This window comes from Pristis pectinata, chromosome 8, assembly GCF_009764475.1.
Source record: "Pristis pectinata isolate sPriPec2 chromosome 8, sPriPec2.1.pri, whole genome shotgun sequence".
Lineage (NCBI taxonomy): Eukaryota > Metazoa > Chordata > Chondrichthyes > Rhinopristiformes > Pristidae > Pristis > Pristis pectinata.
In genome coordinates this window covers 26,382,614-26,409,574 of record NC_067412.1, presented here as the reverse complement: position 1 = coordinate 26,409,574, position 26,961 = coordinate 26,382,614, and the positions used below count along the sequence as shown (strand labels likewise).

At 43.0% G+C, this 26,961-nt stretch overlaps 1 protein-coding gene across 1 annotated transcript in view; it reads left to right on the top strand.

Annotated features, from left to right (window-relative positions):
• Window positions 1-26,961, top strand: part of radil (Ras association and DIL domains) — a gene marked incomplete at its 5' end in the record, with an annotated part of 74,156 nt that overhangs the window by 37,768 nt on the left and 9,427 nt on the right. The window contains 2 exon segments of the mRNA XM_052021314.1: window positions 8,403-8,515; window positions 16,860-17,097. Of these exon segments, the coding sequence (XP_051877274.1) occupies window positions 8,403-8,515; window positions 16,860-17,097 (351 nt within the window).

Sequence of the window (26,961 nt, the reverse complement as noted above, 5' to 3'; positions counted from 1 at the left end):
AAATTGGGGTTTCTAAATTTAGCTCATAGCTTAAGCCAGCGTTCTTGGAATATTTTTCATTAGGTAATTAGATATTTAATTGGATACTTAATGAAAATAATATTCTTTCACTTCTGCCAATAGTTTCTCATTAACTGTGTCCATGTTTCATCTTGCCTAATTTAAGAAGTTGTTCTTCGTATTTAAATCCAGGTGTCATTGTCCAGCTTGTTGGTTTGCTCTCCCCAGATATCCTTAGACCATCAGTCCCCAATGGTAATTAGAAAAATTTTGTACTATAATTAGAAAGAACTTTGTTATACATTATGTGTGATTAGTATAAGTACCTCCAAGTGATAACTTGAGAACTGCCACAGTGAAATGTTATGTTGTCATTCATCAGCTCCTGATTTCTAATGTCAGACAATTTTCAATCCAGGTGGAGCATCTTCTAGAATTTTAATTGCAGGGGTACAATCAAATAGTTGTCAAAAAGACATAAAATACATACTCCAGTGAGCTATATCCAGTGAAAGACAGATAATCACTTGTATTTATAAAGCATCTTTAATTGTTCCAAGGCACCTCACAGGCAATGAATTGGTTGAATTACCTCATGAAATTTCTTCAGGTACTTGAGACATGACATAATTTGCTGAAGTGTTCCTTTCATTCTTAGTGCTCAAACACTGATCACTGTGCCTTATCAAGGGGGTGGGGAGGATGGGGGGAAGGGGATGGTGGGGGGAAAGAGGGACTGGGGGAGGGTGGTGAGGAGATGGAGGGAGGGGGTATGGTGGGAGTGGTTGCCAAGTGGTAGTAGGACCAACTTTATTGGCTAACATTTGTAGGGAGCTGAACACTTATTACAGTTGTTTTCCTAAAGCTTCAGATGTTGTATTCTATCTCTTTCAAATAGGAAAGATTTGAAATTGGTGAATGCATTGCTCCATAGGAAAATGTTGTACCAAGGCTTTTTTTGCAATTCTTCCCCCATACTGAGTTTCTAATCTGTTTTATTGAGGAAAGTATAAATGGAATCCAGTATTTCTTTGGAGGCAAAAAGATGCTGGGAAGTGAGTCACCTGTTTTGTAATCAGCTCCTTAGAATTAGTTTGGCTTAACTAACCTGGAGGTCAGTACAGGTCCTAGTAAAGAATGAGAAAATAAAATCTAGAATTGTATTCCAGTCCATTGCTAAGAGAACATGGTGCTGTCAGAGGTGTGTTATCTTTTAGCTGTAATATTGAACTAAGGCTATACAGAGGAGGCTCAGAAATGAAAAAAAAAGAACAAATAATGATGTTGGCTAAGGGGTAAATAAAGGCAAGGTCTAGTGGAAAAGCTTCTATTTTCGATTTTCAAGTGGACCAGACCACCCTTCTGATTCAGAGACAGACTCAGGAGCGCTGCACTCCCCTAGCACTGCACTGAAGTGTCAATCTACATTTTGTGCTCAGGTCTTTGAATTGAGATTTGTTCCCTAAACATCCTAACTCATATAAACATCAGTTGTACTGTATTCATTTGATGCCAATAAAGGGGACTATTTAATACAAAGAAAGGGAGAAAATGAGTTGGTAACATATAGTATATTAGAATTTTAACCTTGTCAGATAACAAAGACTATTATCAGAAAACTAATAACATGGAAAATAGAAGAAAATAATTAAGCCAAACTATGAAATAGAAACAGAAAATGTTGACAATACTCAACAGTCCAGGGAGCATTTATAAGGAGAGAAATGGAGTTAATGTTTTGAATCAAAAACCTTTAATCAGAATTGGGATAAGTTAGAAGTGTTATCAAAATGGTGAGAAATTAATTAAAAAGTGAGAGATTGCAGACCTCCAAAATGCAGAGGAATCTGAATGCCTGTGTGTATGATCGACAAAAGACTACCATTCAGATACAACAGGAAATTAGGAAAGCTAACAGAATTAGGAGAAATTGAATTAAAAAAATAAGGAAGTCAGGTTTCAGTTCTACAGGGCATTGGTGAGACCACATGAAGAACACTGTATTGGTCTCCCTATTTAAGGACAGATGTAAGTATTCAGAAAGGGTTTACTAATCTGATATTTGACATGGACATGACTTATGAGAAAGGTTAGACAGGCTAGGCTTGTATCCGCTTGAATTTAGAAGAACAGGAAGTGATTTGATTGATATATATTTAAGATCATGAAGACTCTTGACAGGGTGGATGTGGAGAGGATGTTACCTCTCATGAGAGAAGCTACAACTAGGGGTGATTGCTTAAAACTAAGGAGTCAATCATTTAAGACCGAGACAAGGCAAAATCTGTTTTCTCATAGGCTTGTAGACAAGGCAGGTTTGTTTTCTCCTAGGGTTGTGAGTTTTTTTAGGACTCTCTTCCTGAAAGGTAGTGGCAGGGGAGTCAATATTTTTCAAGGCAGAGTTAGATAGGTTCTTTGTAAGCAAGGGGGTGAAAGATTATGGGGGATAGACAGGAATGTGGAGTTGAGGTTGTGGTCAGATCAGCCTTGATCTTATTGAATAGCAGAGCAGGCTTGAGAGACCAAGTGGCCTTCTCATGCTCCTGATCTGTATATTCATATGAAGCAAGATTATAGAAGCAAAAATAAGGGTAGAGAGGACAAAACCTAGTGTCTGTGATAGCGAGGTTGAGGAATAGAAGTGATAGTAAATGCTGGATGAAGGAGGGTGATACAGGTAAGTGAATAACAAAAGCTATGCCTGGAGGAGGGATAAATAAGAGGAGAGGAATGAAATCAGAAATACCAGAAGAAGAGAGAGAAAAAACACTGCAAGACTCGAATGGCTGATCATCTGAAATTGTTGAATTCATTGCTGAGACCTGAAGGATGTAATAATCTGCCATGTCAGAAGATGTGGGAACTGGCTACCCTGAATGGACGTGCTGTGCAAAATATTCACCCAATCAACCTCCAAGATAGAGGAGATCATATTGTGAATGTGGTATACTCAGTTGAAAGAGAAGCAAGTAAATTGCTGCTTCACCTGGAAGGAATGTTTGGGTCCCTGGATAACAGGAGGGGAGGAGATTAAAGGGCAGGTGTTGCATTTCCTGTGTTTGCATGTGAAGGTGCCGTGAGAAGTGGATTGAGTATTGGTAGATATGGAAGAGTGGACTAGAGTATTGTGGAAGGAATGGACCCCTTAGAACGCTGAGATGGGAGAAGGCATGGTGTGTCTGGGGCTTCATCTTTGTGGAAGTGAGTAGGGATCCCCTTTCATCTGATATTTCAGATTCCCTGTGTCTCCTACTTGTATTTCCTCAAAACATACCTTTTGTCATTCTTCAGCCTATACCACTTCTTTCAGCAGCCACCATCACCTGACCTCCTGCCAATCACAGAGCCCCTCTTTCATTTTCTTCATCCAATCCCCCCTTTCTCTGCAAATTTAAATGTTTTATTTCTAACTTTTCCTGGTTCTTCTGGAAGGCCATTAACCTGAAATATTAAACCCATCCCCACAGAAGCTTCCAGTATTTCCAGCATTTTCTGTTATTATTTTATTAACTGGGCAATTTTGCTTTTAAACTAAATTATGGATAGACTTTGATCGAAATTGTTCTGGAAATGTGCTGAAGTTGCTCCTTGCAAGTAATCTTTATCCCATAGTTAAAATTAATGACAGTTTAGTTTCTTAATTTTATCAACCATGAACATTTTCCCATTTCAGTCCGTCATAAAGGAGATTAAGGTTACTGGCTGTGGTCTACGCCTATAATGTGACACTGGGGAAATCATTAATAATGAAAGAGTAGGAGTGTCTCTAGAAAGCAGCAGTCTTTTTTGTTTTTCCAAAAGGGAGGGAAACTGTACATGTAAACAGCTCTGTGTAGCTTAAAATATTTATACAGTATATGGCCAGAAGCCACTCATTGATCTTTTGAAACTGTTCCTGACTATGTGTGGTCCACAAGCTGCCTGTTCACTTTAAATTAAAATATTCATAATAACTAGCACCAGAACTCTATTTATTCTTGAAGGGTTGACGGTAGATAGGCATAAAAAGAGTGGCATGGCGATGAAGTAGTTAGCGCTACTGTCTCACAGTTCCAGGGGCCTTGGCTCAATTCTGACCTTGAGTGGTCTCTGTGTGGAGTTTGCATGTTCTACCAGTGACCATATGGGTTTTCTTCAACTGCCCCAGTTTCCTCTTGCATCCAAAATATCCCAAGATAGGTTAATTGGCTACATTGTCTCTAGAGCAGGTGGATGGCAGGAGAATCAGGAGGTGATGGGCATGTGAGAGAGAACAAATTACTGACAAATAATTGGGGGAATGGGATTGAGGAGATTGCTCTGGGAGCCAGCATAAATTTAAGGACTGAATGGCCTCCATCTATGTCATAAAATATGAATATCAACTTATTGTGAGATTAATTTGGTGTATGGATTGGATCTGTGATATCCTTTCATGGGGAATTTCAAATCCACTTGCAAGGCAGCAAAATCCTCCAAATGCCTTTGATAAATGTCTGACAAATTGATTCATTAATGCTAACAAAAGTGCTATTTAGATCATCTTTCATCACAATTGCCTGGAATTAATAGGATAGTGTTGTGATATATTGAACTGAATTCAGCCTATTCCCTGTGATCCCTGCTCATCTTCACTCAGGAGAGTTGATTGAGCTGACCCTCTGCCCTCATGAGGTATCCAGTGAGGTGCAGCAAGGCTTCTGCAGTAAGAAGGCAGCAAGATCCCTTAAGATAAGGTTCGGCTGTTGGACTTTGGTATCTGTCATTCAGCACATCCAGGATGGTGAGTCTGCCATGACTTATATAGAGGAGAGCGTCATAGAACCTTACAGCATGGAAACAGGCCCTTTGGCCCACAGAGTCTATACTTGACCACTAAGCACCCTCCTACACCATACTTTTATTCTCCCCACATGCCGATCAGTTCCCTCCAGATTCAACCATTCAGCTACACACTAGGAGCAATTTACCAATTAACCTGCCAATATGCACACCTTTAGGATGTGGGAGAAAATTGGAGTACCTGGAGAAAATTGGAGTACCTGGAGAAAACCCATGCAGTCACAGAAAGAACGTGCAAACTCCACACAGACAGTACCGGAGATCAGGATTGAACTCGGGTTACTTGAGCTGTGAGGCAGCACCTCTATGAGCTGAGCCAGTGCCTGAAATCAAACACTTCTCTTTGGAAATACCAGCTAGCAAGATTTGGCTCATTGAAAACCATTTCATTTGAGGGAATGTAAACATGAAAGCTACATTAAGCATAAGTAGCTAATAGTAGGTATTGGTAGATAATGAGTAGGCAGAATTAATTTACTGCATAGCCTACACTGGCTGAATGGATTTGGGTTAATCACACAGTTCCAGCATGCCCCACTGAGCTATTCAATTTAACCATCTTTAATTTTATTGAGAAAATACACTGAATGATTAAAGAAATGATACTGCTTTCCAATCAGGGCAGGAAGAGTGAAAGAGATTTCAAAGTAAATCACTGATAGAGATGAGGAAGGAAGATGCTGATTAACATGTATGTCATTTACAGATAAGAAATTGTTTATATTTTTAAATAGAGAATAGAAACTAGGGGTTTGTGTTGAAGAAGTATTAAATGCATTGGCAGATGGAAGTGTAATAAAAGTTATAAAAGGCACTAATTTATTTTGACATTGTCTCGACTCTGATATTTCAATTGTTTAAATCTGTGCAGGTAAACACATAAGCTGCTCAGTTTTTTCTTACGGCATAATTTCTATTGATTGATGTCAGCTTCACTTCTGTGATGGACGGACCACCTGGCATCGACATAGTAATTGACTCTGGATATGGCAAAATCACTCCCAGCCCAGTCAACCCTTGCAAAGTCCTCTGAAGATCTGTGGCCTTGCATCCAAGTTGCAAGAGCTGTCCCACAGGGTAGTCAAGAAACAGCCTGTCTTAGTTGAATTCACAGAATCATACATTATAGGCAAAATGCCACACTCCTTCCTCAGCATCCCTTGGTATTTCCTGTCCTGGCAAGACAACCAATAGAGGTGGTGGCAGAGCTGGAAAGGAGTGGCCCAGGGAGTCTTCAACACTGACTCCAGAGCCTCTGAGATCTCATAACATCAGATCAAATGAGCAAGGAAACTTTCCTGATTACCACCTATCACATTTCCCTCAGCTGATGAAACAGTGTCCTCCACTAGGAAGAAGCACTTTAAGTGTCTGGGATATTCTGTGTACTCTAGGTGGGATACTTCATTGTCCATCATCAAGAGTAATGTGGTAGCTTTATGGTTGACCAAGCCAGCCAAGTCCTGAAGAAAATTACTGTCAACCTGAGGCTGTGGTAGGTAGTGAGTGAATAGACATGAGGGATGAATCTACTTGACCTTATTGTTACCAATCTCCCTGTGGCAGGTGTCAAGATAGCATTTGTAGAAGTTAATACCACACAGTCCTTAGGGAGACAAATTCCCTTCTTTGCAGCAAGGTCACCCTCCATTGAAATGTGCGGCACTGCATGTGCTAAATAGAGCAGAATCAGAACAGATCTGGCACCTCCAAACTGGGCATCAATGAGACACTGTGGACAATCAGCAGCAGAAAAAAATGTAAAGCATCCCAGTCACATTATACAATTTATTTCAAACTAGCAGATCAACCCTGGTTCAATGAGGAATGCAGAAGGACCTGATGGGAGCAGTACCAGTCATACATAAAAACGTGCTGCCAACCTAGTAACGCTGCTAAACAGCAGAAGCAGTGCGCATTTGGCAGAGCTCTGTGATCTCGTAACCATTGGATTAGATTGAAGGACTGCAGCCCTATTATATAAATACATAAATAATGTTGGACAATTCAACAGCAAACTGGAGAAGAAGTCATCAAGAGCACATTTGTCCTCTACATTGGTGGAGCCAGGCAGAGGAACACAAAAGGAAAGGCTGAAGCATTCAGTCGGAAGTGACGAAAGGTGATCTGGTTTACTTTTAAGATCCCCACCATCACAAGAGTTAGTCTTCAGCCAGCTTGATTTGATCCATATAATATGAAGGAGCAGCTCAGAGTGTTAGGTACAAAAGTATCTAGTGCTGAAGACATGCACTCCAAAACTAGCTGCACTCTACCCAAACTGTTCTGCTACACTTGCAACACTGGCATCTACATAACGATATGGAAGATTACTCAAATATGTCCAGTTCACAAAAAGCAAGATAAGTTCTATCTGGGTAATCACCATCTGATCAGTCTACTTGCAATCATCAGCAAAGTGATGGAAGGGCGTCATTGACAGAGGGTACTTACTCACCTGCTCACCAGTGCCAAGACCAGTCAGCTCCAAATCTCATCACAGCCATGGTCAAACATGGGCCAAAAAGCTGAATTGCAGAATTGAGGTATGAATAACTACCCTTGACATCAAGGCATTTGATGAACTGTGGCATCTTGGAGTCCTAATAAACTGAAGTCAATGGACATCAATCATATCAACCTCAAGATATAATCACTGGATCTTCTCAGGATAGTTTCTTTTGCCCAATCATCTTCAGCTACTTCATCAATGAGCTTCCTTTCATCACATGGGGATATTCATCAATGACTACACAATGTTCAATTCCCTTCATAGCTTCTCAGCATACGAAGTGGTTCATGCTTGTATGCAGCTAGACCTGGACAACACGGAAAAGAAATTCAGGTGGACCAGCCCCATAACTACATCATACAACATAAATACAATGGCTATGAGTGTAATTCATAGGCTGAGAATCCTTTGGTGAGTGTCTCACCTCCTGACACCTCAAGGTCTTTCTAGCATCTACAAGGCACAATGTGTGCCTTGTACTTTCCACTCGCCTGGATGAGTGCAGCCCCAACCACATTCAAAAAGCTCAACACCATCCAGGGCACAGCAACCAGTTTCATTAGTACCCTACCTTAAACCACCTTTTCCACCACAGTGGCTGCAGTGTGTACCATCTGTGAAATGCGCCACTGTTACTCACATAGACAAATCCAATACCTCCCAAATTGAGGAACTCTACCACCGAGAAGAACAGAGCTTCAGGTGCATGGAAACATCACCTGTTCCCTTGACTTGGAGATATGTTGTTTATTCAATGTTGTGGGGATGCCTGGAGTGCCTTCCTCAACTGCACTTTGGGATTACCTTCACCAGAAAGACTGCACTGTTTCAAAAGATCAGCTCACCACCATCTTCTCTTGGGCAAATAGGAAGAGCAATAGATGCTGCCAAAATCCCTAAAAATGAAAAAAAAAACACATTGTAAAAAATCTCATTATTTAAGATTAATGGAGAAGGACATTTTGTATCGTTGTTGGGAGAGTGGAGATGAAGAGGCAGATGGGATGGGAGAAATATCAAACTTAGTGGAATACATGCTGAATCTTAACTAAATTTTTCTTTATTTTAGGTTCCAAAGAATCATTGCTCTCATCCACGATTTCAGTTAATGAAGAAGTCATGACTACTTTGGAAGAGGTGATCATGCATTCATTCCAGCAAAGTGTGTACTACATCACCAAGGTTAGTTTAGGTTACAATGCACCATTGGTCAATGAATAGGTAGATATTATAGGTTACAAAATTGTGGTCAGTAGAACTTATAGTTAGACTGAAATTTGACATACGATACACATATGGTCAGTTTTAGCACATCTCATGCAAACTGTTTTAGGAAAGACAGTAGAGCATGCAACACTAACACCTGTTGAAAACCTTCAGAGTAGGCAGGTCAATGAGACATTCATCATGACTAACTGAGCTGCTTATATGAGTGTATCACATGCCATATGTTTAAACAAATTGGACAACAGTGTCAAACACTGCACAGTTAATGTCATGTGTTTAATTTGCACCGACAATCCAGCATTTGGCTGCAGAAGTAACCCTGCCCCAAAACTTGCATTATTATAAAGAGATCGTCTATGGTGTGCAGATTTATTGCTAATTCTTTGGAAGGAGAGTTTGATGTGGAAAAATGATGCTGTTTATGACTTCTAAGCTTTATTCAAAACTTGGTTTTGCCATACGTGAAGGCTTTGGTAGTCATTCCTCAAGATTGCCAATATGATAATAAGGAGAAGGGCCACAGAGTAGAGCAGTGAATGATAATGTGTCAGGCAGTTCACTTCCCTAAGAAACTGTTTACTGCGATATCAAGTACTGCAGCCTTAAGTGTGGCAAAGAGCATGGTGAGAACCATGTTTTCAGTGGCAGCGAAGGGTATCTTTCCAGTGTCTTTCCATGTCTTTCCAGGCTGGTGCTCGAGGTATCAGCAGCATTTCACAAATCTACATTAGGAATGTCACTGACGATTGCAGGGAAAAACCATGATTCAATGTGTCTCCAACTCTGGTTGTAGTTGCTTTATTGCATTAAAACTGAGATCAAAATTCTTTTGGAAGTATTCAAGTAGTCAATTGTTGAGGTTACCATGATGTTGGACAGGAGGTTCAGAAGTGGTTAGCTAATTTCTGATTGTTCTTTCTGTTCTTCCAGTGTTTGAGGTCTAGAATGTTTCTACCTTTATGCCTCTTCAGCATGTACACATATTTCGTCTTCATTATTTTATCTCAGTTGCATTGGACACTTCTTGCTTTACTGTTTACCACTGTGATTTGGATATCTATCTAGTGTAACATGACTTAAATTAAACTCTAGGTATGGTACACACTAGTAGAACATGGACACAATTGATAAGAATAGCTGCAACCTTGGGTTACAACATTGTAGATTTTGCAGTTCAGTGGCTTAACTTAGGCACTATCTGTACTAAATTTCACATTTTAATTTTTCCTTTACCCCAAATACATCAGCATATATGCCCTCGTACTCGGTTTAAGTAATCCATCTCTACATTAATTATAGAAAAGATTGTATATGTTACCTACATCATTAGCTGATATCTTTCTCAATAAACTGAATCTCAATTCACTGTTCCTACATGCTTCCCCCCCCCCATTACATTTCCTCTTTTGCTGTTCCTACTATTCACTGGACCACAATTACAGAGTGCAAAATTACACCAGATCAACATTCTAAAACATGAAACCATGGCAAAAAGCAATTGTTCACCCCTGTGCACCTCTGTAGTCCCTTTCTTAAACATGCATTTGCCTGCCCACATTTGTACATAATGCATCCCAGTTACTGGGGATGTTTCTGGGGAACTTTAGCATCTCATCATGAACAGTAACAATATGGATGAAATGGATAACAGGATATAGCAAAGACATTGATGGAATGGCAGTGGTGAGATCACGGATGGTATTAATCTGAGCAAGGACAATGGATTTCAGAATCAGATTTATTATCACTGACATATGAAATGAAATTTGTTGTTTTACAGCAGCAGTACAGTGCACAGACATAAAAATCTATAAATTACAAAATAGTGCAAAAAAAGGAATAATAAGATAGTGTTCATGAATCATTCAGAAATCTGAATGGTGGAGAAGAAAAAGCTGTTTCTGAATCATTGAGTTTGGGTCTTCAGGCTCCTGTAGCTCCTCCCTGATGATAGTAACGAGAAGAGGGCATGTCCCGATGGTGAGGTTCCTTAATGATGGATGCCGCCTTCTTGAGGCACTGCCTTTTGATGGTTGTGCCCGTGATGGAGCTGGCTGAGTCTCTAACCCTCTGCAGCGTCTTGCGTTCCTATGCATTGGAAGCTCCATACCAGTCAGAATGCTCTCCACCATACATCTAGAGAAACTTGTAAGAGTCTTTGGTGACATACCAAATCTCCTCAAACTCCTAACGAAGTAGAGCCACTGGCGTGCCACCTTCACAATTCCATCAATGTATTGGACCCAAGATAGATCCTGTGAGATGTTGACATCCAGGAACTTGAAGCTGCTCACCCTTTCCACCGCTGACCTCTCAATGAGGACTGGTATGTGTTCTTCCGACTTCCGACTTCCCCTTCCTGAAGTCCACAGTCAGTTCCTTGCTGACATTGAGTCCGAGGTGGTTGTTGCGACACCACTCAACCAGCTGATCTATCTCACTCCTGTACGCTTCCTCATCAACATCTGATATTCCACCAACAACAGTGGTGTCAATGGTGATTTATTGATGGTGCTTATAGAGCAGTAGGCTAAGCATGCATCCTTGAGGTGTGCCTGTGTTGATAGTCAGCGAGGAGGAGATGTTATTACCAATCTGCACTGACTGTGGTCTTGCTATAAGGAAGTCGAGGATCCAGTTGCAAAGGAGGTACAGAGACCCAGGTTTTGAAGCTTGGTTATTAGTACTGAGAGAATGATGGTGTTGTACACTGAGCTGCAATCGATAAACAGTAGCCTGATGTATGTATTACGGTTGTCTAGTGCTTCAAAGCATAGTGGAGAGCCAGTGAGATTGCGTCTGCTGTAGAGCTGTTGCGGCAGTAGGTGAATTGCAGCAGGTCCTTGCTCAGGCAGGAGTTAATTCTAGCCATAATCTATGTCTCGAAGCACTTCATCACAGTAGATGTGAGTGCTACCGGGCAGCTCACCTCGCTCTTCTTGGCAACTAGAATGATTGCTGCCCTTTTGAAGCAGGTGGGAACCTCAGACTGTAGCAGTGAGAGGTTGAAGATGTCCTTGAAAACTCCAGCCAGTTGGTCGGAACAGGTTTTCAGTACCTGGCCAGACACACCATCAGGGCCTGATGCCTTGCAAGGGTTCACCCTCTTAAAGGATGTTTGGACATCGGCCTCTGAGACAGAGATCACAGGGTCGTGGGGATTTGCACAGGTGTGATGTTATTCTCCCTTTCAAAGCATGCATAAAAGGTGTTGAGCTCATCAGGAAGTGAAGCATCACTGCCATTTATGCTGTTGGGTTTCACCTTATAGAATGTAATGGCATGCAAACCCTGCCACAGCTGTCATGCATCCGATAGTGTCTATAGCTTCACTCAGAATTGCCTTTTCGCTTTCACGATGACCTTCAGTAGGTCATACCTGGACTTCTTGTAGGATTCTGGATCGCCAGTCTTGAACACCGCCGATCTAGCCCTTAGCAGACTTGTGCTACCCTAAGCTACTTCCATGCCTTAGAGTAGTGGGATGCCTTGGGATTTCTTGCAATCTGTTGGAGAACCGATTGCTGGATTGCCATGACATCCTCGGAACCCTTTGAATTACTAATGAGAACTATGATGGCAGCTGTCTGAACTTACAGCTTGAACCTACATGGCAGACATCTGAACTTCAGCACAACATTAGCCAGCATATGTTTGTGCTGCAGTGGAAGGTGAGATGTTGTTTGATGGTTGGATCCCCATGTGTTAAATTGCTGCTGATTACCACTTTGATGATGGAAAATTTGGACTGACTCTGTCCAAAGTTCTAACCAGTGTTGGAGCTGGATTCCCTCATCTATGGATGCTCTCAGGTAGGCCTGCCAATGCACCAGGTGCTGCTTTTGTTGGCTGACCTAATGTAGTCCTCTGCAGAGCTTAAATGCAGCTTTATCCTCCAAGATATTGATATCTGGGCTAACCCTTACCCCTGCCTTGGCTTGCGCTCAGTGATTTATCAGATGCAGATCCCGCCTTTCAGTTACTATCCACAATAAGTAACTGGACTGTTGTCTCCAAGAGTCAGATGCTGTAGCTGGTAGCTTCTCTCTTGCTGCTCATCTGCCACCACCTGGCCTGATGGATGTCCTTACCTTACAAGGAGAAAAGCATGATGATATTATGGTGAAGGAGAGGGGTCAAGGAAGAGATGTACATTTACATCATCTGTAGCTTGCAAATTAGAAGAGAATGTGAAATGAGAGGGAGACAGAATGGGGGTTAGTTATGAATGTATTCTATTGTCTCCATGCCACCACTGCCTGCAGTAGGATCCCAGTGTCCATTATCCAGCGCTATCCAATTTAGTCCTCCCCATTGAGTAAACTAATAACAAAATAAATAGCCATACAATGATCACAATAGAAGAGTAAGAGGATTGGAACAAAAGAATTGACCTAAATAGCAATTTCAAAATGGTTTGACTCCTTTGCTGTGTACTGACATTCGCAAGAAATTACTTCAGCATCAAAATTCAATACAGAACAGCAAATACTCACCATATTTCAGGTAGGTCTATCCACTGTGGCTCTGAAATGGTGTAGCCCATGGTAACATGTAGAGTTAATCTACTCTTGGCCGATTATCCTGCATTTGGATGCTAATGGTTGGAATGTTTCTGTTGAACTCAGTATGTAAGTTGAAAAAATTAGTTTTTCAGAATTGGCGTGGTAGTTGGACCAATATACAATGCCAAATCATGATATTTTGTGTGTAATTTTCTTTTTGAATGCATTAGATGTATTCTGTGGTAATTGGTACTGAAATGCATGGCAAATCATTCTGATAAATGTTGTCTATAAACTAAAGTATCTATCTATTCTGAAATGTTAGTGCTCCAATGTACCAGAGTTTTACGATTGTAGAACAAATGATATAGAGCCCATAATTTAGAAATTACTGTTGGCAATATTAATGGACAAATGTCCAGCAAATTCTTACTGATGTTCCTCTGCCAGTTACTCTAACACAGGCATTATCCTTTATTTTAAATGGGTTGAACGCCTTCACTAAGAGCTCACCTGTTAATATTGCCTGTAGTAAATTCTAACGCATTTTATTTAATGGATTAGTATTTTATGAGATTAAGGGGGCTGTTTTAGTGATGGGTTGACAACAGGTTGCACTAATTAGATATGCCAGTTGAAAGTATTCTATCTTTGGTCTTGATTGTTGATTACCGTAATTTGAACTTCTTAGAGATGTTAAAACACACAGCTGCAGGTCAGCAATCAAGCATTCATTACACATAATTATCAACCAGCAACTTATGTTGAGCACTCTACACTCACTTCTACTGATGGTGCAGGATGTGCTGGATTATAGTAGTTTCAGAAACCCCCAAAAACCAAGTGAAAGAGCACATGGAGTCTTGGACACAGCACTAAGATCTGGCAGATCCTGAGGGGGAGATATGTCCCGTAACTCCAGGGCAGGAGGAGTCCACCTCATCTCTTATCTCCTAAATATTGAATGGTGAAATTGGAAATAGATATTGGCACTGTTGCTGTTGTTCCTCTGCACTGACAGCAGATGGTATTTTGTCACCAGAGGACTATGTGGTGGTTTCTTCCACAATTGATACCTTGCAAAGATATATCTACCACAACCTAGATTGATAAGAATGAGGTCAAGTAGGTGTAGTCTCTTGTATTAGTTTGCTGACTACCTGCCAGTCTGGTGGTTATGTCTCTGAAGAGTCGGTGAGTAGTGGTGCTACCAAACCATTCTTGGTGATGGATACTGAAGTCTCCTAGAGAACATTCTGTGTCCTTTTCTCATAAAACTAACATGCCTTGCAGATGAGTGTACTTGTGAATTAAGGAGTCGTGACCCTCACTGCAGCATACACAGTGTTTTTTCCATGTGTTGTTCAGCATGGAGGAGCATTGATTCATCAGCTGAGTTTTTGACAGAAGTGGTTAACAGGAGGAGATATACTTACCCATGCTTCACCTGATACATGAGACTTAATGGGGTTTGGGGTTGGTTGAAAACTTCTTAGTCTACTCCCTCCCACCTGTATACCACTGTACTGTCCTCTCTAGAGGGTCTGTCCTGACGGGATAGGACATACCCAGGAGTCCTACCCAGGAACAGTGATGGAGGAGTCTGGTATGTTGTCTGTAACATCGGACCAAGATCATTGGAAACAACGACAAATCCCTTCTGCCAAAAACTGCAATGCTGTATTTACACACTTACCACTAGTTCAACACTTACACACATACTTAACAGTTTTAACACAAGAAGCTGTTCACCATGACAGGAATATCTTGCATACACATTGTAAATTACCCACTAGCACTACCTTACAAACATCACCTACAGGAGAGTAATGTATTTGTCATCACAGATTCAACAACCACCGAGCCAAGGATCACAAGATGAAAGCAATTCAGTGAAGGCGATGCTCATATTGATTCCTCCTACTCACATAACACTTCTCCCTTTACTCACAATTTCCTCTGCTTTGCAACAGTCAGATGGTTCAAATGTGCCCTCTCACCTCTCCCTTGACTTCACGATGACTGTACTCTTCTGCCTTTCTCATTTCCAGAGATCCAAGAATTACTACTCACATAAGCTCTAACAATTGTAGAATCAGAGGAGACGAAGACATCACTTCACAACATTTGACATACGCATCCATTGGCTGTAAATTTCACAATTCAGAGGCACATGCAATTCAGACATAGAACCAGGACATGATGAGCCATGGTCAAGAGTGGACAGGAGCCACGTCAGGGGAAAGCATAGATTGTGTGCTAGCTTCTCAGCAGGTATGCACCGATTTTGCTTTGGAAGACTCATGAGGACTTCTCAAGTGACAGGGTGTGGTTTCTCTTTGTGATGGGACAAAAGTCTGATGGAAGTAGAGAGAACTTGAAGTCATAGAGGACTTTTCTCGTAAAACTGACATGCCCTGCAGATGAGTGTGCTTGTGAATTAAGAAGTTCTGACCCTCACTGCAACATACACAGTCTTTGATAGACTGCTGCAGCCACAGTAATTATATGGCTGGCCCTAAACATTTTCTATCCAACAGTGATTCCCAGGATATTGCTGGTGGAGGAATGGGAAATAATAATGGTAATTCCATTCAATGTCAAGGGGAATGAAGGATCTTTCATTTGCTGCAGATGTCATTGCGAGAAGCTAATGTGGTGAGATGGTATCTTGCCACCCATCTATCCAAGTCCAAATGGTCGTTCTGTAGATTTGGACATGCACTGCCTCTTTGTGTGAGCACTGAGCTAGTGCAATGCAGCTTCATCTGAATCTCAGAAGGATAGCACACACCTTGACATAATTATCAAAGAAGGCTTTCTTTATTTCCCCTTCCATCTCCCTCCTTCTCTCATTTTCCCCTTCTTCCTGTTCATTCCCTTTCTTTCCTCCTTCTCTTACTGCTGACCACAACATTGACCATAAGAATGAGTGGCAGCCAAGGGCTACTTAATAATTAAAGCAATATTTTGCAGAAAAAAATGTTATGCCATTCATGTTACCTTCTGCAGCTCGGAGGAATACAGAGCATAGAAGTTAAAGGCCATAGTGATCTTCAGAGCCTCAGACAGTCGAGCATGTCCTGGTGCTGGCCCTGAGTTGTGGCTGCAACAGATGACATTGCCCAGTGCTGACCTTCCTTGTGAAGAGAAGGCACTCAGATCTCCCACCCCAATGAAGTGCAGGTGTAAGTGGTTCTCCCTGAAGACCTGATGTGAGTATGGTCTCTTCCACAGTGCTGCTCTCCTCTCACTTAATCTTGCCCCAGCTCTTCCTGTCCCCTTGCTCTTTTTCATCAATATGGTACAAATACAGTGCTGCCAAACCTCCCACAACCTGCAGTCTTCAAGGCAGACAGAAGGAAGCAGCAGCATCATCACGTTTATCCCTGAAGTCAGAGTTAACATTTATCAGTCAGCTAATAGGCCAAAAACGAAGTTAACCAGCTTTTTCAAAAACCTGCATCCAGATAATCCCTTTAAATAGCTCCACTAAAGAGGTTTTCTTGCTCGCTAACACCACGAGCTGTTTAGCTGATTTATCATGTAGTGATTCAGGACAGTGGGGCACTGGGGGTTGTTACAGGTAGGATAACACTCTATCTTAACTTATTTTAATCAATCTTTAATATGCTTCTGTCAGAGAAGCTATTATTATAGCATAGAATGGCATGTGTCCACTGCTATATGAATGCTAGGGGACTGATAGAGGGAAGTAAGGCTGGGGCATTTTTAATTCTTTAGTGTGGAGTACATAGACATAGAACTGACACTACGTTTTTTTTACTTTACAGTCGCTGTATGTTACACTTCCTACCTTCTTGGATTGCAATCCCTTCCAGACCGAGAGGGGACATTCCTGGATGAATTCTTCTCCTGTCCCAGAGCCAGTTCGCAACATCATGCAGATATACAATATGACACTGGACCTCCTCCATCAGTATGAGATTCACCCAGAGATTGCAACACAAATGTTTGCTTATCTTTTCTTTTTCTCCAATGCCTCTCTCTTCAATCTGCTGATGGATAGGGGTAAGTTTAACAATGTGCAAAGATGATTTTACAAAGAATTACATGGAATTTCACAGCACAGAAACGGGCCTTTAAGGAAATGTCTGTGTTGGTACTTCTGTTCTCAGTAGTTTCCTGTTGTTTTACTTCATTTCCACATATGAACATATCCTTCAATTCCTTTCTTCCTCATAAACATACCTGGCTTCTCATCAAATGCAATTTACCTCAACTGTTCTATGTGATGGCAAACTTCACATTCTCACCATTCTTTGAATAAGGATGTATATCCTGAATTTATTATTAAACTTATTAGTGGCTACCTGATATCAATACCTCCTGATTTTAATTGCTGCACGAGTGGAAAGATCTCAATATCTACCATTTTGAACACTTTCATAATTTTAAAGACCTGTATCAGTCACTTCTCAGTCCTGCATTTCTAGAGAAAAGAGCTCCAGCCTGTTCTGTCTCTGTTGATATTTATGATGCTGGATTGTTTTTGATGGTCAGAACATATTTTAAAAGAAAAGATAGAAAATAAATAGAGTCATTACAGAACATAAGGAGGCTGTTTGGACTATCAATTCTGGCTCTGCAGCACCAACCAGTCAGTTCCATTCTCCACTCTATCCTTGTGGTCTTGCATAGACTTCCATATTTTGATCAAGGCTACGACGAGGTCTGGAACAGAGTAGTCCTGGCAAAACCCATACTAAGCAACATTGAGCAGGTCATTGGTGAGTACATACCATTTGATCACACTGTTGATGAAGCTTTCCATCACTTTTGTAATGATTGAGAGTAGGATGATTAAACAGTAATTAGCTGAATCACCTTTGTCCCTTTCTTTCAGTACTACAAGTGGGATGTTGTCTTGTCCTATGGCTTTTATTGTATCTGGTGCATGTAGTTGTTTCTTAGTATTGTGTGGAGTTAATTGAACTGGTTGAAGACTGCTTTTTCTGATGGAGGAAATCTGAGGAGAAAAACAAGGTAGTTCATCCACTCAGGATTTCTGATTGAATGTGGCTGAGAATGCTTCAGCCTTGCCTTTAGTACTTGTATGTTGGGATCTGCCATCATTGACGATGGGGATGCTCATCTATCGTATGCTGCTTTACTTCTTAGCAAACATCTAGTCCCATGTTGCTAGTTAACAAGGATGACAGCTTTTTTTTTATTATTAAGTGCCTTGTCCTCACCATTTTAAGCCATGTTTCCAATATTCATTATCCCCCCGACAAAATAATTATAGATAGATAAGTTAGTACCATCTGGTGATATAATGCTGTCTAACATGTTTGTGACCCAAGCTTACCCTCAATATGTTGAAGGAGAAGAGTAAAATTTACTTTTAGACTTGTGTTGATGTAAGGAATATGTTTTACATTAACAGAAGTCATGTTTTCCCTATAGATCAATAATGAAACATGCCAATTTTCCAGGGAGCAGAAATATTTTTAAATTATTTCCCATCACTTCATTCCTTTGCCAGTGATGTTATTATGACAAACTGTTGAATGGAAATAATGCAGTAGTAAATAAGGCAATTTGTGGAGAGATTTTATTATAACTTTTGCCCCTGCCTTTTATTAAACAGTATCCTGATGCAAAATTTAAAGCACTGCTCTTTTGCATCATTTATTTTCTATATTTCTAAAAACAAAAATGACCTGATTTTGAAGTGCCCCTCAATCATATCCTCATACTCCTCTCTGTCCATTAGTATGTTTTTCTGGCTGAGATATTTATCTCATGTCAGTTAAGTACACATTTTTCACATCACATTAGCGTGATATGATAAGAGAAAAAAAGAAAAATTACAATTAAGTTTGGATGCAAAAGTATAAATAAAGTGTGTGGTTTTTCAGGTAAATCTTTAATTGGTTGTATAATTTAAGCACCTGGTGAATCCTGCATGAAGCCTGGAACCACAGATTTCACAGGATTTCTTTGATTTTGTGTAAGCTGTTGTGAATAAAACACAAGAGTCAAAGTGATGGGAAGCCTTTAATAATACAGGTGTTGCCTGCATGTTATCTAGAGAACCTTGCCTGCTGGGAATAATAAACCATTGTAAATCTATCTATGGTATCTGAGTGTGGAATAGACAGCAGCACATCACACAGTTCCAGTTTCAAACTGTACGTTTGCAGCTTTTTGTGCTTCTGACTGGCAATGGGTATGTTGCAAAGTATACATTTTAATACTGCACAGAGAGAAGGAAAATGAAGCAGCATTTATAAAAGTCATAAAAGGATATACATGATGAAAAAAATATTTGCGCTATCCAGTTGCCAATAATAAAGAGTCCCTACTAGCTTCCAGAAACCTGTATAAAGGCAAATTCTGTTCTTATTATGTGGGTTTCTACTTCACAGAATGAAGACTGCTTACAGAATTGAAGGAGGCTATTCATCTCTATGCACGAGTGAGCCATTTACACACAATCTCCCATCCTCCCTGTAGCCCTGCAAATTCCCCTTTCAACTTCCTTTTGAATGCTACATTTGAATCTGCCATCCCTGCTTCCCCTGCAGTGCATTCCAGACCCTAACCACTCACTGCATTTAAAACAAAATTCCTCATGTCACATTTGATTCTTTTCCCAAGCACTATCATTCTATGCCCTTTACTTCTTGACTCCTCTACCAATAAAAACAGTTTTTCTCCATCTACTGCCATGATTTTATATACCTCTATCAGATCTTCTCACAACCTCCTCTGTTCCTGGGAGTCAAGTCTAGCTTCTTCAGTCTGTTGACATAACTATAGACCTTCATCCCTGGAATCAAGATCTCCAAAGCCTTCACATTCTTTCATAAACTTCAGCATCCAGTTGTTGACGTAAAACACATGTTTTATAAACATTCATCATGGCTGCATTGCTTGTGTACTTTATGCCTCTGTTTCAAAGTCCAGGATCCCAAATGCTTTTATAACCATCTTCTGAAGCTGTCCTGCCAGCAATCTGTTCAAATATACCCCCGATCTCCCTGTTCTTGTATCCGTTTAGAATTGTGCTTACTAATTTACATTGCCTCTTTTCACTTTTCCTATCAAATATAGCACTTCACATTCCTCAGCATTAAATTTCATCTGCCACCTACCTGCCCATTCCAATAGCTTGTCTATATATCTCTGAAGTCTGTTACATTCTCCTCACAGTACCCTTTGTCTCCAAATTGCATGTCATCTGCAGGTCTGGAAATTGTCCTCAGTGATTCAGTTCACACATGGCAGTGCACTTTACTAACTGTGCCACAGAGAGAATAAAATCTTGCTCTTGATTTTTTTTATATTCACCAAGCATTGAGCTAGGAAGTATTTCTGGATTACCAATGTCTTGCCAGTAAGTTTTGGCATTCTTGATTTTGGCTAATAAATATGTTTAAGCTCAGTGTCAGGAAATGTTCTAGAAACGATAATCAGAGACAAAATTAGCTGTCACTTGGACAATTGTAGAATGATTAGAGAAAGCCAGCAAGGAATTATTAAAGGTAAATATTGTAGCAGCTAGCTACACACTACGAAATAAAGACACAGAGTCGCTGGTTTGAAATCAGAAGTCGAATGAACAACAGGGATGCGATGCGCCTTTAATATCAGAAAACTTCCCGTGCTACAGTTCCTGCGCTGACGTCATGCGCAGGTCACCTGACCTTCCCACGCGTGGGCTTTCCCAGCCCGAAGATGGGGAAGGAGGAGGGCCCCGCACCATCTTGGATCGGGGCCTCTGACGACATTTGCGATGTCGGGAGCCGGTTCGAAGCTGGTGCGGTGAGTCGTTACATAACGCCGCCCCCCCCCCCCCCCCCCACCAGAACCAGCAATACCGTCGCGAAAACAAAAATTAAATAAACAATGACTTGGGTGGCCTGCCCCTGCGTCGCGCTCGCTGGACCACTACCGGTTGGTCCAGGTCTAAATGAGCCGGCTTCAGCCGGTCAATTGTAAAAACCTCCTTGCTCCCCCCAATGTCCAGCACCAACGTAGACCCATTGTTCCTGACGACCTGGAATGGCCCTTTGTACGGCCGCTGCAGCGGTGTTCGGTGCGCGCCCCTCCTGACGAAGACAAACTTACAGTCTTGGAGGGAAGTCGGCATATAGGTCAGGACCTGTCCGTGTCGCGAGGTGGGTATCGGGGCCAGGCTTCCAAGCCGCTCGTTCAGCTGGTCAAGCGCCGCGGCAGGTTCTTCCTCTAGCCCCCGAGGGGCTGGTAGGAACTCGCCCGGGACGACTAAGGGTGTTCCACAGACCATCTCTGCGGATGAGGCATGCAGGTCCTCTTTTGGCACGGTGCGTATCCCCAGCAGGACCCAGGGGAATTAGTCTACCCAGTTGGGCCCCTTAAGGCGGGCCATGAGTGCCGATTTCAGGTGTCGATGCAACCTCTCCACTAGCCCATTGGATTGTGGGTGACAGGCGGTGGTGAGGTGGATCCGGGAACCCCACAAGTCGCTGATGGCAGACAACAGGCCAGAGGTGAATTGAGCTCCCCTGTCTGAGGTGATATGTGCCGGGACACCGAAACGGGCCACCCAAGTTGACAAAAGGGCCCGTGCACAGGACTGGATGGAGGTGTCTGCGAGGGGAATGGCTTCAGGCCAGCGGGTAAAACGGTCGACAATCGTGAGGAGGTACCGTGCTCCTCGGGAGACTAGGAGGGGGCCGACCAGGTCGACATGGATATGGTCGATCCTCCGGTGGGTAGGTTGAAAATCCTGCAGGGGGGCCTTGACGTGCTGCTGTAGAGCAGGGTGCGCTCATCGGGGCCTACCAGTAGGTCTTGCAGTTGCAGGCCCGAGACTGCAGTGCGATAGCTGGGCATCTCCATGTCCATTCGCTGTGCCTCCGCCAAGGCGCCAAAATCCACCCCCTGGGACAAAACTTGGATGGTGGGCCGTGACAGTGCATCCGCAACCACATTCTCTTTCCCAGACAGAAGGCGGACGTCAGTGGTGAACTCTGAGATGTAAGACAAGTGCCGCTGCTGCCGTGCTGACCAGGGATCTGAGACCTTGTTGAAAGCGAAGGTCAATGGTTTGTGGTCGGTGAAAGGTGTAAACGGCCTGCCCTCCAAGAAGTATCAGAAGCGTCTGATGGCCAGGTACAACGCCAACAGCTCGCGGTCGAAGGCGCCATATTTGAGCTCTGGTGGTCGAAGGTGCCTGCTGAAGAATGCCAGCGGTTGCCAATGCCCTTCGATAAGCTGCTCTAGAATGCCTCCGACCGCTGTGCTGGAGGCGTTGACCGTGAGGGCAGTCGGGACGTCCGTACGAGGACGTACCAACGTAACTGCGTCCGCCAAGGCCTGCTTGGTTTCGACAAACGCAGTGTGAGCCTCTTCCGACCAAACAATGTCCTTGCTTCCGCCCGACAGGAGAGCAAACAACGGGCGCATGATGCGACCCGCATATGGTATGAACTGGTGATAAAAGTTTACCATACCAAGGCCCTTGATGGTGGTGGGTCTGGCAAAATGGCGGATGGCATCGACCTTCGCAGGCAGGGGCGTGGCGCCGCGTTTGTTGATCCGATGGCCCAGGAAATCGATTGACTCAAGCCCGAACTGGCATTTGGCTGGGTTGATGGTCAGGCCAAAGTCCCTCAGGCGAGAAAAGAGCTGGCAGAGGTGCATGAAATGTTCCTGGTGGCTGCTGCTGGTGATCAAGATGTAGTCGAGGTGTATGAAGGCAAAGTCAAGGTCGCGCCCAACCGCGTCCATCAGCCGTTGGAAGGACTGAGCAGTGTTCTTGAGGCCAAAGGGCATCCGGACGAATTCAAAGAGGCCGAAAGGTGTGATCAGCGCCATCTTTGGAATGTCGTCCAGATGCACCGGGATCTGGTGATACCCGCGGATGAGGTTGATCTTGGAAAAAATGGACCGCCCGTGCAGGTTGGCAGCGAAGTCCTGAATATGTGGCACGGGGTACTGGTCCAGGGTAATAATGTCGTTCAGACGTCGGTAATCGCCACAGGGTCGCCAGCCTCCGGCTGCCTTGGGGACCATGTGTAGCGGAGAGGCCCATGGGCTGTCCGACCTGCGGATGATCCCCAACTCCTCCATTTTTTTGTATTCTTCTTTCGTGAGGCGGAGCTTGTCTGGGGGTAGCTGCCGGACGCGGGCGTGGAGGGCCCTGGGTGGGGATGTGATGCTGGACGCCATGCTTGGGCAAGGTGGTGGAGAATCGGGGCGTTAATATGGACGGGAACTCTGCCAGGACCCTGGCGAACTCGTTGGTCGACATGATGACGGAGTCGAGGTGTGGGGCCAGTAGCTTGACCTCACCCAACGAGAACATTTGGAAGGTCCTGGCATGTACCAAACACTTACCCTGCAGGTCAACCAGCAGACTGTTGGCGCAAAGGAAGTCTGCCCCAAGGAGTGGTTGCGCGACGGCGGCCAGGATGAACTTCCCAGTAAAGTTGCGGGTGCCGAACTGGAGGTGCACCAAACGGGTGCCAAAGGTCCGAATGGCGCTACCGTTTGTGGCTCTGAGGGTGGGTCCTGGTGTGCAGTTGCGAGTCTCGTGGCTGTTGGGAGGCATGACGCTGACTTCGGCTCTGGTGTCCACTAGGAAACGACGTCTGGGACGCCTGTCCCACACATGCAAGAGGCTATCTGGGTGGCCAACTGCCGTAGCCATCAGCGGCGGCTGGCTCTGGCGTTTCCCGGAAACCTGCATGGTGGCCGGCGCCTGCGGGCATCAGCGCCCCACCGCTGGTGGTAGAAACACCATTGGTCGGTCGGTGTCTCAGACCTGGTGGCAGGTGGGGTGTGTTCGGTTGCCGGGTCTGGCCCGCTGGGCCGCTGGGTATGTGGCGTGGCAACGCGCTCGACGGACGCCCCGCTCTCCTTTTTCCCCTGCCAAAGGACATCCGCCCGGGCAGCCACCTTCCGGGGGTCGCTGAAATCAGCATCCGCCAGGAGCAGGTGGATGTCGTCGGGTAACTGCTCCAGGAAGGCCTGCTCAAACATCAGGCAGGGTTTATGGCTGTCTGCCAGGGCCAACATCTCGTTCATGAGCACAGAGGGGGGTCTGTCACCCAACCCATCGAGGTGGAGGAGGCGGGAGGCCCGTTCGCGTCGGGAAAGGCCGAAAGTCTCGAGAAGGAGGGTCTTGAACTTATCATACTTCTCCTCCTCTGGGGGCGCCTGAATGAAGTTCTCAACCTGGGCTGCAGTGTCTTGGTCGAGGGCGCTCACCACTTAGTAGTACTTGGTGTCGTCCCTGGTGATCTGGCAAACCTGAAACTGGGCCTTGGCCTGAGGGTCCAGAAGGTGGGCAGTTTAAGGGCTACTGCCTGTACCTCTTGTTGTGCAGACATCATGGGTCCAAAAACGTTTGGGCCCATCGGGGTCACCAATGTAGCGGCTAGCTACACACTACGAAATGAAAACACAGAGTTGCTGGTTTGAAATCAGAAGTCGAATGAACGACAGGGGCACGGTGCACCTTTAATAGCCGAAAACTTCCCACGCTACAGTTCCTGCACTGATGTCACATGCGGGTCACCTGACTTTCCTGCGCGTGGGCTTTCCTAGCCCGACGATGGGGAAGAAGGAGGGCCCCGCGTCATTTTGGATCAGGGCCTCCGACGACGTTCGTGATGTCAGGAGCTGGTTCGATGCTGGTGCGTTGAGTCGCTACAATATAAACAAAAAAATTCTGGAAACATTCAGCAGGTCAGGCACCATCTGTTGAAAGAGAAATGGAGATATTGCTTGAGGTCAAAGAAGTCCACATTTCAGATTTCCGGAAATTGCAGTTGTTAAAGGCAAGTTGTACCTAACTAATTTATAGAGTTATTTGCTAAAGCAACAGTGAGGATCACTGAGGAAAATGTGGTTGATGTGGCATGGTTTTTACTTGAGACTATGAAACATATGATTTAGTACCATGTGGATTTCCTCTGGATGCTCCAGTTTTCTCCCATCTCTCAAAATTATGCTGGTAGGTTAATCGGCCACTGTAAATCACCCCTAGTGTAGATGGGCATCTTGAGAATCGGGGAGAGTTGATGGGCATATGGGAAAAATATGTTGCAGGGAAATGTGGGGGAATGGGATCTGAAAGCCAGCACAGACTCAATGGGCCAAATGGCCCCCTATAACATAAGGGTATATGATAATTTCAGAACTGAAAAGATGAATAAAATGTTCATGGCTTATATACATATAATCTAAATAATCTATCTGCAGTATTAACTTCAGTTGCATAGGTGATTTAGCTGATAAATGGACTGTCTAATGCAGACCAAGCTATACAACTAGGAAAGTCCCAGATTTGATGTTTTCTGTGCATTGGTTCAGCATTTCCTAATTAATCATATTGATCATCCTGCTGATCATCCTATTGATCATTAGCTTTAGCATTTCCTGAGTAGGAGGAGAGATCTAGGAAAGGAAAGGGAAGGAAAAAATATTGCCCGATGTTATGGCCTTTATAAATACCCTGTGACTCGTACTGGGAAACAAATACATGGGTGTTGTTGAGGACGTAATCAGAACCAATTATGATGGCTTATATATCCAAATCCCCTCTTGATATGCCATGTCTGGTCTCACTTTAATAAGTAGCGTAGTGTGCCTTACACCAATGGAAGAATTTACTGAAACAGTCAACAGAGGAGAAGAGGGAAAAGCATCTGGGCTGTGGGGAGCTATATATGAAAAGCAAAGTAGTGGCAAAGCTGTTATCTCCACTCTAGTTTTAAAAAAATGAATGGAAAGTATACAATTGCATATGGAAAAAAACATCAAAATCATGAAGATGTGAGAAATGGTTTTAGAACTTTAAAAAATTTATTTCAACTTGTATGTATTATATGGTGGGCTATTAAACCAGAATAGGAATTTGAAGCAAGTTACAAAAAAATTCTGCAAAACAGAAACAAGTTGTGGAGAAATGTATTGGTCTGGTTTTAAGCACTTGTTATAGGTAATGAAACACTTCATGTCTGAAGTTGGCCTGATAACCAAGCTTCTGGTGGCAATGAACTTAAGTCAATTTTCAGTTTATGCCTTATTTAAATACACATGTGAAATTGTCCATTTCCCATTCTGAATCACCCACAGTTCCCCCTACAATATCTTGTAAAGTGATGTTGAACTAAAACAACAGACTAGTTCAATCTGAGAAGTGCACAAACCTTGCTGAAAACTGATAGCTGAACCACCTTGTATTAGCTGCATCAGCCATTTAATGATTCACTATAGTTTCTAGCCCACTTGACATTTAACTATTTGGAGAAGGGATTTAAAAAGAACAAAACTTAACTGTAGTTCATTGAACTATCCATGAACTTCTGGATGTGTTTGAGAACAAAGGGTTGATGCAGTAATATGGAAAAATGCAGTTAGCCAACAAGAGTTCGGTAAAAGGGTATTCATAACTTCAGGTAATTTTCTCTTCAGATTTTCCTTGTACTAAATAGGAACATTTTGTTTTTGTTTTTTGCTGTTGAAATTTAGAATATACTCTTGCTAGCCTCAAACATCGATGTGTATGCCTCGATTAAGAAATATTGTATAATTATAGAAACATGTGTCAGACTTTTTCTCTTTAGGCTGTACAGGACTCAAAGAAGTCTCTTATACAATGTGAAAGTTTTGTTTCTTTTCCCATGCCAGATTAGCAATTTTAAAGATAGAAAGCTATTCCCAGTGTATAAAATTCTCCTCAGACATGCATCAACTTGCACTTGGTTAATATTTTTCAGACAGGTCTTAAAATTAACAGTGTGGAAAATGGAAAATGTCTTGTATGTAATAGAAGACTGCCACATGAGGTTGGAGAAGATCCGCACGGTTGAGATAATGTAATCAGATCTTTATCTTGCAGGTCTTTCCAGTTTTTTCTGCCATAATGTTGTC